Source organism: Leuciscus leuciscus (assembly GCF_965113295.1).
Source record: "Leuciscus leuciscus genome assembly, chromosome: 13".
NCBI lineage: Eukaryota > Metazoa > Chordata > Actinopteri > Cypriniformes > Leuciscidae > Leuciscus > Leuciscus leuciscus.
In genome coordinates, this window is record NC_138737.1 from 7,252,896 (window position 1) to 7,267,912 (window position 15,017).

Genomic DNA, 15,017 nt, shown 5'->3' on the forward strand with positions numbered 1-15,017 from the left:
CACCGGAGGAGTCTGAATCGGGCATCGTTAGAGGAGGGCACAGCTTTCAGGGTCCTGTGGAAGGCTGAGGAAGAGAAAAGAGCATTTGAAGCCAATTACCCACATCGGTCTATAGTGAGCGATTCTTATAAATCAATATCCGCTGCCTGAACACCGTGTAAACTGAGTTGAATCTTATTTTTGGAGAGCTGTCATGTTCAATTTGTACCTCTCATCCATAAAGGATGGGGGGGAAAAAACATTGCTAATATAAGGTGTATGAGGCTCAAGACGTTGAGCTTGTTAACAAAGCGGGTCATTTTCTCAAACACCCCAAGTTCATGGGCCGGACAGCCTATTTGGAGACGTTCACACATTACCGTTCACTAATGGCCACTCTTTCTCCACATTCTCTTCCAGCGCTGTTCCTCAGTCCTCTTCAAAATGGAGGTAATAAGTCAGTCGGGTACTAGTGATAATGACCAATCTAGGCCGGCCCGAGGTGATTCTCCGGGCACCGATTGTCCTCGTCTTTCCTCCATCCGTTTTTGTTTGCGTAAGTGCCTCATGATGAGCCTGGCAGTGCTTCTGTGCAAATGAGAATAAATAGTCAGGGTGTCTCGTGAGAGAGGACTGTGGGAAAAATCAATCAAGCTCCCATTAACAGCAGCTTCCAGCTGCTTCAGAGCAACGGACTCCAGCGGCAGCCTTTTATCTGTCTATCTGTGTTTGTTTAGTGCCACTGCTATGTATTCATCAGTGCGCCGTGCTCCCGTTATTTGCACCAGTCTTTGCCGCTTTTTAACAAATCTTGAAAGAAATCTAGCCGCCGCATCCCATAAAGGCATAAATGCTCATAATGATATTCTATAAATGTTCCTCAACTAAACGACACCCTGGGGAGAATTGCGTCACACTTGTCTTTAGTTGTGCAGATTTATCCAAAACCTCATTACCTAAGCAATGGCAGGTTTAAACTCACGTCAAAAGGGGGCTTCAGGCAGAGAACTACCATCAGTAGAATTCTAAACATGTTCATGTGATATATATTTATTTATTTTTTACAGATTTTACCACTTTTTATTTAAACAAGAGCTCTCAATTGTTTTAATTTAATTTGATCAATTAAAACATTTTAAACTACTTTCTTCACAGATTCCCTTGGGGTCAATTTGACCCCCATGAATGGGGAATTGGGTATAATGGGGAAAATTATTATTTTGTAATTTTTATTTGTAAAAAAAACTAAAAAAAACGAACAAAAAACACTGCCATAAACCAGACCACACACAGTCATGAAGGGATGAGACCATAGAACATACCCAATGCAGAACACATGTACTGGGGCGATGGGGAGCATAATGGGGCAATGCTTTTCCCCAATTTTCAATCAAATAAAAATCAATCAGTGACAATGCAGACAACACTTTAAGAAGTGTAATTTTAATGCTTTCGGGTCATTTTGACCCATGAGGGAAGGATTTGTGAGAGTCTGAAGGTTACGATCTATTAATCTGTTGACCGTAAACCTTTGGGAAACCTCTTTGGAAACAATCACTATGGTTGTAATTCCATTTGTCACCATATGTTGTGCATAAATTGCACTTATAGCAGTTTCATAGGGGGATGGATGGTGAACCAACTGCAGGGTAAAGTTATAAAGTTTACTGTAGGTGAATGTGTCCCCTTCTATCTCATTTTCCGTAAAATCATTTAAAAAAGATTTCCTGCCATATTCTGTAAACCCTTCAAGTTGCATATGCTATTTATACACTGTTCATACCTCATACAAAACACCCTAGGCAAATATTTTTGTCATTATTGTTATTTACAAAAATGATCACATATAAGTATTCAAGTCAGAATGATAATTAAGCGACACAAGGAGACGTATGTAACGTGTAAGCAGGGATGAGGCAGAGAGGGAATCCGGATGCAAGCACAAGTTTTAATAGACAAACATAAACACAAAATAATCCAGGAACAAAGGTAAAATCCACAAAGAGGATTCTTTAATCAGCAAGACATCCAACCTGAATAATAAATAAAAATCCAATGACTTGAAAATCCAATGAATCCAGTGACAAAAAACTTTAAAGTTAGGATAAAGATATTCGGTGAATTTATTTTCACCAGATTCATCATCTATGTTTATATTTGTGTGTGTGATTCTGTGCATGCAAACTACACGTCAGCTATTCCCTTCTTTCCAATTACATTGGGGTGGGAAACTGAACCTAGATCAGCAATTATCCCAGAACTGCAACTGAAATTCCCTAATTATTTGATGTTTACACATCTACATTGAAGGTGAAGGCTACATTTTCCCAGGCCTTTCCAACGCAACTTGCAGCTCACAAGTCTGAAGCTTTGAGAAGAATCCACAACAGCTGACTAGTTAGTACTGGTGCTCTCCTTTAGCTCCTCTGTTTTGCCGGAGCATTAAGGGCCATATGTTTATCACACACTCCTGATTCTCCAGTCACAGATGGCCAGATAGGGGTTTGATCCTATCCCAACAGCAGAGCCTGGCAGCAAGCGTGCCCATGAGATCTGTTCCTGTCCCGAGCAGTGGGGTCCCAGCCCTGCGGTGTCTGGATATAGCTGCCCTGGATCGACACAGATTCACCCCAGAAAAAGATGCTGTTACTTCGCCTGCCTACCGAGACCCAGGAAGCCTCCTGCTGTTCTCCTGAAACCTGCAGAGAGGTTGCCTGGTTTGCTGCATTCTGCACTAAAAATGCACACGGGCCGGTTCATCCACCCTATAATGCCAGCGTTTTAATAAGAGCAAAATGGCCTTGCCCTCTCTGTCCTTAACAGCATCACAAATGATTTCTTCTGTCCTTGGTTTTTAATCACAAGACTTTCCTGTCTACGTGGCTTTTTTTTTTGGTGATGTGTCAATAATTTAGAATATTCATGATGATGAGGAATGCATACCAATCTGCAAGCTAGTGTCCGTATCGCTTGCAGTTTTCACACTCACTATCCATGCACATTTACAAAACGCCAGCAGGCATTTATTCAGCTGTCAAACCAGACAGATTTCTTTTTAGGGTTGTTTTTGCCAAGGCCTTGAATCACTTCAAGCGCTGTTTTTTTTCCGCGGCATGTTAGATTCCCGCAGCTGCCCTGTATTAGTCGCTGGTGCGACTAATCTGGCTTTATTTGAGATGCAAGTCCTGATTTAACACATGTTTAAGTGTGCTGAATGCACCTTCATTGGGAGTTGCTTTGACTAAGAACACTTTCATTCATGTGTTAAGTCTCTTAAAACACTTTCCATTCACCTTATATTAGTCTGAAAATGTCTGACAGTGTGTATAAATATTGATCACTTCCATCATTTCTGCAGTTTTTTTACATCATGAACATTTCCACCACAGTGTCATTTCCATCACATTTCATATTGGTGGAAATTACATTTTATAAATGTCTGACTCCTTTGTCTTGCTAGTGCTAATTTTTTTTAACTAACATTTGATGTAAACAAAAATACATATATACACACACATTATATTTTCACACTTTTGCATAATTTGACAAAATTAAACCTCGATTGTAAATGATAAAACATAATACCATAAAAGTAATAGTTATATTATTTACTTTGATTTTTCTTGACACATCACACTTTCTCTGAAGCTGCAAACTTTATATATATATATAAAAAACAATGAATTGCAAATTGGTTGTGGTTAAAATGATGTAACAGCTGAGGGTTGTAGCTGCACTAAAAAAATGATTTAAATAATTTTCAGTAGTGACATTTTTATGATTGAATCAATCTCTTAATTTTTTTAATGCAATATTTTTATGATGGAATTTCTGGGTCTGGCAAGAGTAAAACAAAATATACAGTATAAAGGAATTTGAAACATAGCGGTTAAAAGTTTGGTGTATGCGGTATGATTTTTAAATATTTTTCATAGAATCCTCTTACACTCAGCAAGGCTGCATTTATTTAATCAATGATACAGTAAAACAGTAATATTGTGAAATATTTATTTAAAATAACTATTTTCTATTTTATTATATTTCAAAGCTGAATTTTCTGCATCATTACCCCAGTCTTCAGTATCATTGAATAACAGTATTAATTAATAAAATAATAATAATAAATTATTACTGACCCCACACTTTTGAATAGTAGTGCACATGATGAGACAGTAAAAAGTTTCCAAGACAGTTTAAATGTGATTTTCATATATATATAAAACAAAATATATAAATAAAACGTGCCCATAGATGGATCAACACCCAAATATGCAACCCAAGCAAAATAAACACATGGAGCAAGACGCTCTAGAGAACACATCTATATCTGCTCGCGGTGCTCTACATTATTCAAAGACTCATTCTCATCCGTTTCTCATCGCTCCTCACAGGATGAGTCCTAATTTCAATCTGTCCATAAGAGGATTGTAAAGCCCACACACCGGATTTGGTCAGAAATTGATATGAGACCCTGCCGTGCTTTAATTGATTAACGTTCGTCTGAGATCCTGCGCTGTCTCACGAAAGTAGAGAGGTCTCCCTTAAGGCGAGGATCTCCGAAACGAAGTGGTCCGCCGCTGATTAATTTGTCATGATAAGAGCTTGATAGGCACTTGGTCTTGGAGAAACAGCCAAATGAATGAGTGTGTGATTGACACTGGGTTTTAATTACGGCTTAAAGGCCTCAAGAGGGTGGTAGAAGTCTAACTGTTTCCTCAGGCTTTCGAAGGAAGACCTAATTAAAGTAAATGAAATTAAGTAAAATCACACATGTTTGAGATGTAGTAAACGAGAGGGTGTGGAAACAGACAGGTTGGAAACAGATAAATATATAAAGTTACAATTACATACTAAGATATGCACTAAGATGCAGTGCACTCTGTTTAATTAAGATTACGTATACAGTTTAATTTTCATGCTTAAATGGGGGGGAAAAACATTAAAACATCAAACAAGAAATAGCTTTACAGCAGTCTAGCAAGGCACAAGACAGCATTTTATTCCGGAGTTTCGTGTTGGGATAGCATCACTTTTTTCATGGGAAACTTCAGAGGGCGAGGTATGACCTCATTATACGGCAATACAAGGTTTGGTTATGGGGTGTCCGCATGGAAATATATAGGTCAGCTTCATAAATATTTCATGCAAATGGATTGCTGTTCGCTCTAGTGAGCATGAAAAAAAAAATCCGAAGCATTGGGATTTACACACTCATTTGATTAGAGAGATTGTAATTGCAAAAGTCGTCATTTCCATACTAACCTGCTTTCCTCCCCAGACCTTTAATCTCAACTATCCTTAAACTCGGCTGTCAGATAGCCAGAGCATTCCTCATAAACTCAAAGGAGGGAAGCGACATTTTGTGGAGCACTGCAGATTTTTCTTATAAAGCAACCGATAAGGAGAGACAAGGCAAGGCCATCTCAATATCCCTCATTTATTCTCATTACTAGCGATAATCATTACTCACTCTCTCTCTCTCTCTCTTTTGTTCGTTCCATCTTTCTCGAGGTATTCCCTTCCCCCCAGTAGATGGCTGCTATATTTGGAGTAGAGCAGACGGAAGCTGTTTACCGTCTCCACAGATCCCAGAGTTTTATCTCCAACATCAGAGACAAAAAGAATCAAACTCACCCGCATCTACAACAAACACAAACAGCCTCTATAGTGCTTACAAACAGAAGAGCTGATAATGATGAAACATCAAGCAAATCATCTAACAAAGTAGACTTTAATATTACTCTAATATCTAGAAGAGTGGACAGAAGTTTTCAGGACACACACACCATAAAGAATGACTTGTTTCACTTGTTTTCCAGTAAAGGTATCTAAAAATCCTTAAAAAGCAACACTACATAACTCTAGTTTTCATAGATTGTATCTTGTCTTACTACACCAGTGTTATTTTAGTATTATGTATATACTATTAAATCGTTTTCATTTAAATTATGGTAATTCGTATTTTTAATGTCTATTTAGCATTAGTTTTTGTTTGAGTAATTTTAGTAATTATACTTAAATTATAAATGAACTAAGTGAAATATTTTTTTTTTTTACAGTTTAGTTACAATAACAACACTGCACTGCCAGATTTTAACTTTAGACTAAAAACAAAACATGCCAGTGCATTATGACAAATCCAGACATATTTACTTGAGAAGCATATTACTTAAAGGAGAACTCTGTAACTCTAGCGAACTCTAGTCACTTCTTCGCTGATTTTCCCTTTTGTTGTCGCATGTTTTCCCCACGAGCTCCCCCTACAGCTGTGGGGGGGCGTATATTTCACAACACAGTCGTAAAAAACTCACTTGCGGCGGCCTCCTCCCCCTCTCTACCGCTGCTCATGTGCGTTTGTTTTGATCGGAGCAAGCCAACTGTATCGCGTGGAGCTATGTCTACCGAGGTGAGTAATCTGGTAATACATCATACATGCGTGTGTGTTTATGTCGAATTGCCGTAAAGCAATTTGTGTTTCGCGCTCGTTCTCGTTCTAGTTCTCGCTTCTCACGAGACTTCCAATTTCACTTTGCCGGGACGGCAGTGCGCAAGTTGCAAGGTTGGTTTTCCGCCTGGGAACGCTGGGGGGAGCGGGGAAAGTCACCAATATCACCAGAACAGGTTGTTTAACCATCCAAATGATTTCTAGACAGTTTTATTAAGTTAAAAAAGTTACCAAGTTCTCCTTTAAGATATTTATGTCTTATTTTCTGAAAAATTGCTGTATATATATATGGCAGACATTTTCCCTTGTTTAGAGTAAAGTCACTTCATTTTGATAAATTTTTCAGAAAACAAGACTTGTTATCTTATGCAATTTTGCTTCTCAAGTAATGTATATTGATTTGTTGAGAATGTTACATGTATTTGTACTGGAAAACAAAACAAAAAAATATAGAGGAAGAAAATATTTTTTTGTTGTGTACAGCAACCCGCTGAACTGCAGCAATAAAAATCTGAGATTTTGTCCAAACTGGCCGTGATAAGCAACAAAACCAGCAGGCCTGAACCAGCGGTGTACTGGATAGCCCCGCCCACAGTGAAATCTCATTGGCCCAAAACCCCTCTCTTTAACTACACACCAGCCATGATCTAAAGATCTGTAGAATCCACAATATTCCCTACAGGTACTGTTTTTAGCCGTGCGCTATGGTGTCTGGCTCCACTAATTAGCCTAGCTGATTTCTTGAGCCAAGTAGGTGAGCTAATGAGCTATACCCCGGGTGACCCTAACTAGGGTGGGAATCGTCCTCGGCGGTGCAGCTTTCGCCCTTGCCTGTGGCTGCGATGTAACAAGCGTGCTAATTGTCCGCTGTTCCCTGTTTTCACAGGTGTAAGTGTAACCTCCACGCTGGTCAGTGCTCCCTCCGTGACGGGACCCTTCAGTGCGACTGCGAGCACAACACCACTGGACAAGACTGTTCGGCCTGTGAGAGAGGTTTCAAAGCCAAGTCCTGGAAGCCCGGCTCATACCTGCCCACACCCAACGGCTCCCCGAACATTTGTAAGAATTATGCACCTGCTATATTCAGACACGCGCACACACCTGAGAAGAACATATGATTTACGTACAGTGTAGAAAACTGGGGCATCTTCACTTGCTAAGGAAAGCAGAATAGCACAAAGCTTTCAAAGTAACTTCGCAATAAAAAGAAGATAGGCATATTGAATTGTAGAAATGTACAGTTCATGGCTACTGTACGCTCACTGCCTGCAAAAGCGAGGCGGGCTTCTGTATTTTTTTATCTTAGATGTGCTCCAGAGTGGTAGAGAAATAATAAACCCACAAGAGTGTTTTTGAAAATAAAGGAGTAAAACTCTCTCATTTGTGTTTGTGTTTGCAGGTGAGGCGTCGGGAACATCTGGCAGTAAGTGGCATGCTAACGGAATACGCTGACTGTCGTTTTCATGTTTTCGCTCCTGCTGCCATCACTCTTTTTGGCCTCTTTATTTCATGTCGTTAACAAGACGTCGGTTATAATCCGTCCCTTAACTGTCACTGTGAACTCTGATGGCATGATGCATTTTTCCACAGTTTTCTACTTCATAAATGTTTCATGTGATGTAAGACGCAAAGCATTCTAATGCTGGCTTGTGATGTATGAGGGTGTGCTCAAGGTTAAGGGAGATTTCAGTGCAGTTCTGCCAAATTGTGGTGGTTTAATGCTGTTTTGTTGGGAAAATCTGAGGTGATGATGGATCTCATGAGGAATACAGAGTCAGATTCTTCTTAAAAGGTGTGCTCTTATTTTTTTGTTTTTTTGGTGAAGTGTTTCCTGTTTTTAGTGATCCTAGTGACGCAGATATCACTAACTTTTTAATCTAAAGAATGGTCAAATGTTTCAAATGATTTAGACTCTTTTTCATTTACATTTTACTCAATATCATCTGCATAAAAGCTGTTTTACTATACCATAGTGAGATCACATGACCAGCTGAATACTACTCACTGCATCTTTGTAAACCTTTTTTCGGACCCTTTCGGTTGTGGAATTATTTAATAGGAATGTTGGGTAAATAGGGTATATGACAATGTTGTCGGACACCAAAAACTACGCTTTTACTTAAATCTTCAACATCGCAAGTTGGTGTCCGAGCCAAGTCCAAGACCCGAATTTTTTTTTCTTGGTGCCATTTTGCCAGAAGACAAGACCCGTGAATTTTTTTTAATTACCATTTGCCAGAAATTTTTGTTCTCAACAGGCTGTAATGTTGTTTTTTATCCTCAGTGCCAACACTAGCAGTTACGCTTGACCCAGCCACTGTACCAATGTCTATAACTACATCCATAACACCACCCACAGACTCAACACCAACCAGCACAGAGTCAGTCCAACCAATCACAGAACCCCAGACTCCGGCTCCATCCACGTCTGTAGACACGTTTACAGGTTCGAGCTTTTTTAAAGTCAATAGAGTAGTGTAGTTTGTCTTGTGATGCTCTGTAGATTAAAATAGGTTGGTCTTGTAGTAGTAGAACATAGTTCAGTAGAGGAGACCTTTAGGTAAACTAGAGGATGATTATTTACAAGATAACAGAACTGCATAAAAGTACCAAAAACTACCATGGCATTTTAGGACATGCTGTACCATGTAAATACCATAGTACATGGATACGGTAATCATTCAGTACCATGGTACATGTATATGGGTAGTTGACAAATGAACATGAAGTAGTTTTATTCAGTAAGGATGCACTAAACTGATCAAAAGTGAGAGTAAATGTTACAAAATATTTCTATTTCCAATATATAAAAGAATCCTAAAAAGTTGACAAAAATATTAAGCTGCACTGCTGTTTTCAACACTGATAATCAGAAATGTTTCCTGAGCAGCAAATCAGCATATTACAATGATTTCTGAAGGATCGTCTGAAGACTGGAGTAATGATGCTGACAATTCAGCTTTACCAAAAAAAAAAAAAAAGAAAAACGTTTTTGAATAAATTAATTTTTTTGATTCGTTTCCAACCAAATAATGAAAATATAAGAGAATGTACATGCCATGTCAACTGCCCATATACCACCACAAGTACTGGCATGTGGTATTATTACCATTTGAAACCATAACTGTACTGTGGTACCATCACAGTGCTTCTTCCCAACCTCTGACCAATGAATAACAGTCACTGGAGTGAGAGCAATTTATCTCAGTGTGTGTCGGGCCGTGGACTCACACACTCCCTCAGGGTCCCGCTGCCTGTCATCAAACACACATGCAGAAGACACATTAATACATTATTTCACTCAAAGTAATATGTTGAAATATCTCCATAATTCAATATTATTAGGGCCTGTCAGAATGGCCTGATTTTGGAGTTTGTGATGTGTTTTTTTTTATCATTGCCAAGCTGAAAATATTTAATAACCTTCACTGGAAATAACTGGGATTGTTTGGAATGGGGCGAAATAATCTTCCACATGCATATTTTCGAGGTTTGGCAACATTTGTCCGCAAAAAGTAATGTTTTGTGTATGTTTAATGATGTGTGAGAGAGGATTTCCCCCCGAGATTTAGGTGTGATGTCCCTTTATAAAATAGACATAGTGATGTGTTTGCTGTTACAGGACGAATTTGTTCTGTACTAAAAGTTTCATGGTCACTCCTAATATTTTTAGACCCTGGAAAGAATTTGTGGTTTCATTTTATCATCCATAACCAATTCATTCATTCTGCTGAATGATGGAACAATCTGACACTGACCAAGGACTCTTGCAGGACATTACCGAAATCTGAATAGTCAGATTATGAAACTTGAGTAAGATATTTCTTTTGCATGAAAGACATCTGGATTAAAGTTAGCCTCAGCCTCAAACACACCCATGGACAATCTATATACCTACATAACATTACTACAGAACCCCTAAAGGGACATGATAAGGGGGAAAAAATATGAAATGGGAGGAACATTTATTTGTCAATGCTTTCACGTTCTCTCACAAATGTTTTGCGTTCCCCCGAGAAATAGCATTTATTCACAAAGAACACAAAAGTGGACGGAAAGTTTCTCTGGGGAATTCAAAACATTTACAAGAGAACGCAAAAGCATTAACATATCATTTTAATTCCCATCTCTTTTATCACCATGTCCCTTTAGGGGCTCTGTAAATATTTGAAAGATATTGTTTGAGGCAGACAGTTATTACTGGGCTCCCATGCTCATGCTAAACCATTTTAAATTGTGATTTATGGGCATGTAAAAATCTCAAAAGTTTATAGTAACATTATTAAAACATATATATGAATATGTCTTTTGGAAATTTCTATTGACAATATTTTTAGTTACACTACAGTTCATAAGTTTGTGGTCAGATAGATTTTTAATGTTTAAAGTCTTTTATGCTCAAAGGCTGCATTTATTTGATAAAAAAAATACAGTAACAACAGTAATACTGTCAAATATTATTACAATGTAAAACATTATTTTTTCTATTTTAATCTATTTTAATAATTTATCCCTGTGTTGGCAAAACTGAATTTTCAGCATCATCAGTGTTACATGATCCTTCAGGAATCATTCTAATATACTTATTTGTTGTTCAAAAAACAGTTGTGCTGCTTAATATTTCTGTGGAAAGCGTGACTTTTCCCCCCAGGATTCTTTGATTAATAGAACGTTCAAAAGAACAGCATTTATTTGAAATAGAAACTTTTGTAATAATATAGATGTCTTTACTGACACTTTTGATCAATTTAACACATCCTTGCTGAATTAAAGTATTAATAACATTTAAAAAAAATATTTAAAACATTAGCTCTAATGTGTTTTCTAGCATTTTTAGTGCAATCTATTAAATAAATGTTAAAAATTGGTATCCAGTAAATAATAAATAATTGGAAAATTCATGGAAAAGAACTTTGTTAGTCACATATCTACCAAATACCTAAAAAAATACCAAATATCTATATGTATAATACACTTTTTATGTCTGTGAAATAATCAGTATGTATTACTTTACACTTCATTAAACACCAGCCTATTATTGTGGCATGTACTGTATCATTGATTTCAGATTTACCCACCCATAAACATCAATATTAAAAAACGAAACAGGTTTGGTCACTTTACAAGATGATCAGACGGCAGTTATTGGCCAGAATAAGTTACGACGTGGAAGCAAATCTTGGTTCAAATCTAGTTGTTCAAGTAGGACTGCAGCAGCCGTGACCTCTGTGACCTAGTCATGTTGAAATGGGAAGGTTATCAGCATATGCGCTTCAGGGCCAAATCAAGACATCATTACCAAAATGATCTCCAAACAGTCCTGGGATTGAACCCTACTGCTATCCAGTATCATTTTTTATTTTATTTTTATTGAATTTTACTGTGTGAAAGGATGAGGAATAAAATATGATTGGCACGGTTTATTCCATTCCTCTTTCCTGGATAGAGTGTTTGGAAACTGTGATAGAAAGCTCTCACTGTCCTAAAGGAGAAGACAGAGCAGAAAACAGAGTGCAAGAGAGAGAGAGAGAATGCAATAGAGAAAAACAGAGAGCAGGAATTTGGAGGAAATGGATGATGAATGTTTATTAATCTTGTGGGCCTCCCATCACACTAAAAATAACCCTCATGCATTTATCCAGCAAGGGCAATGTTATTGCACATCTTCTTGCCCAAGTGTCTGAGGCAGTGCATGGGGAGAAGCATCTCGAAGATTTAGTGAGCAACTGTATGTAATAAAGCTGAAATTATTCATAATTACTGCAAGGAACTGGCTCTGTTCCAAAACCAAGTGAACTTCCTTGCTGTCTACAGCCTACATAGGCGCCTGTCTTCTAAGACAGCATGTTAACCAAAATGGAAGCTCATACAGTAAGTGATCTAAATAGGCTGCGACTTAATGGGTCATATATGCAAACAGCGTTCAAGTAGATAGGAGCTGGACTTGTATACTTATTAACTAGAAAAGAGTTGCCAGAGGAAGTTTGTAAATAGTGAACTGACTTTTGTTAAAGAAACTCTAACACACATAAAAATACATCGCATATTTTACTATTGAGTAATAGGTAAATAAAAAATTTTAAATGTAACTTTTTAGCCGTACGGTTTTTGCATTAAATAAATGATATATATAATCAACATTTCTCACACATTTTTTACACCATCTTGGATAAATTGTCACAATGCATTTTGGCATTGCTTCCTTTGACACACTGCCTTAGAATCTGGCCAAAAGAGTTTTCTTAGAAGGCAGCACAATCATGCTGCTTACGTTTTGGAACAGCAGGAGCGCACGCTTGCTGCCTTAAATACTCAGCTTACTAGATTTTGGAAGAGAGCCATTAATTCACAAGATTGCAAGTCTTTTTTTTTTTTTTTTTCATCTCTTTCAAACAAACACTATTTCTTTGTCTCTCTCTCTCTCATCCTAATGTGGCCAGAGAAGGAGAGCGGTCTGAAGTAGATCTGGCCACTCTCTGCCTGCCCTGCTCTTTTGGTTCTGGTCCGGTTCGGTGGCAGATGGCGGGTGGGGGTGAACGCGAGAAATCTGCCCGTGCTCCAGCTCTCACGTTAACCCCCCGTGGCCATATGCCTGCCCTCCTGTTACCCGTTCCCTGTTCATTGGCCCTGAACGGAGCTCCTCGCTCTCTCACACACAGGCACGCATGCACTCTTTGTCCAGAAAGCATGACTGTACTGCGAGAGGCTAATTCCATTAGTTGCCTGTTAAAAGGCACTGGATGATAATACTTCTCTGGATGCCTCTACTGATAATTTTGTGTGAATGGACATGCTTGACACGGCATCATAAAATCGTCATCGTAAATGATGTTGAATAAACAGTCAATCTAGGCAAGGCAAGGCAAGGCAAGGCAAGTTTATTTATATAGCACATTTCATACACAATGGCAATTCAAAGTGCTTTACATAGAAGAAATTAAAATAATAAAAAGAAATAAGAATAATTAAAACAGTTTAGAAAAATTTTATAAAATACAGTACTTTTAAAAATAAAAAATAATATTATTATAGATCTTTCCTTCAAAGGATTCCCTTAAGACTTAAATCTTTCCTTCTTTTAACCTTCAATCTTCTTACGACTTCCATCTATCAACTTTCCTTTAACTTTCTTTTCTCCCTCATTTACTCACACGTTCTTTTCACTTTCTTTAGCACTGCGTTCACATTCTTTCTCGACTTCCATCTATCAACTTTCCTTTAACTTTCTAACTTTCTAAATCTAGCGCATTTACAACAGTGTAGGCCAATAATAAAAAATAGCACAGATGGAACACAAGAACATGCATAGACTCCTAAAACACTCTTTGTCTATTCAATGATTTTACACATTTGCCACAATACTGAAATGTCTAAAATTTAAAGACATTTACAGCAAATACTGGTATATGAGATTCATTGTGAAACATTTGATATCATACAGTTAATTTGATTGACAGCTCTTTTACTTTTTTTTTTTTACCAGAAACAGTTTTAGACCCCTATTCACTACTGTTAAAAATCATTCAGAAAGGATGCATTAAATTGATCAAAAGTAATACTAAAGACATTTAAGGGTTCACACCAAGAACGATAACTAAAAAGACAGCTGTAATATATATCAGCGTCCACGGCAACAGACAATAAAGCCGGGGATTGTGATTTGCTGTCAATATTTTTCATGTCATTCATCAGTTGGAAATTATTATTAATATATATTTTTTTAAACTGATTATAGCAATATTGTTCCTCTGTGCTGTTATCGTTATAATTATGGTGTGGACTTTATCTCTATCGTTAAACGTATGCCCTTTTAAATTAAAAACCCAAAAATAAAAATCATTCACTCACCCTCATGATGTTCCAAAACCTGTATGACTGTGTGACTTGCTCGCTGGTTCTGACATCAACACCATGACTTTCCATAATTATCCTGATAGAAGGAAGTTTTGCATTACATAGTGAGAGTATTATAGAGAACATATTACATCAAAGTCTTTTATTCCAAAAGAGAAAGGAAAATCCTATTTTCCATAATATGTTCACTTTATATAAAACAGTTTGTATAATTTCGAAAATGCAACACTGATCTCATAGAACATGAAACCCTGTGTGAATCTCTCACTGAATTATTACCCAGAGACTGAGACATAAATTATTTTCATCCACACCACTCAGACGCAACACTAAATAAAACATCTATCAGTAATATGGCCCATTTTTCATTTGCAAACCATATAAATACAATAAACCCACGGAATTAGGGAACAGTGTCTTCAGCCATGCTTTAATTATGAAAACACTGGGGAGGGACGCAACCTTAATAAAACATCAGCATGCCTGAGAGCAGGAAGTATCGGCCTGCTGCGGTGCTCGCTGTGGGCTGCCCACGCTGAATCCCAAAGCTCCCATCAGCACCGGCACAGTGTGAGCTGACATGGTCATTCCTCTTCCAGAGGGAAGACACCTGCTCCTATTGAGACAGACAGACGACAGCAAACAGACTAACATGCATGAGACGCCGAATGCCACGTTCCATGTTTGATGTACAGTACTGTGAATACTGGCATAGACAGAGATGATTTGCATTGTGCTG

The 15,017-nt window shown here is 37.8% G+C and overlaps 1 protein-coding gene across 3 annotated transcripts in view; it reads left to right on the top strand.

The window, feature by feature from the left end:
- ntng2a (netrin g2a) overlaps window positions 1–15,017 on the top strand; it is a 58,974-nt gene that overhangs the window by 30,076 nt on the left and 13,881 nt on the right. For 2 of the 3 annotated variants that reach the window (XM_082188160.1, XM_082188159.1), the window contains exons 4-5: window positions 7,311–7,483; window positions 7,824–7,847. In XM_082188160.1, the coding sequence (XP_082044286.1) occupies window positions 7,311–7,483; window positions 7,824–7,847 (197 nt within the window). Of the gene's footprint in view, window positions 1–7,310; window positions 7,484–7,823; window positions 7,848–8,708; window positions 8,871–15,017 lie in introns of all 3 variants that reach the window. The other variant, XM_082188161.1, reaches the window with a different exon arrangement.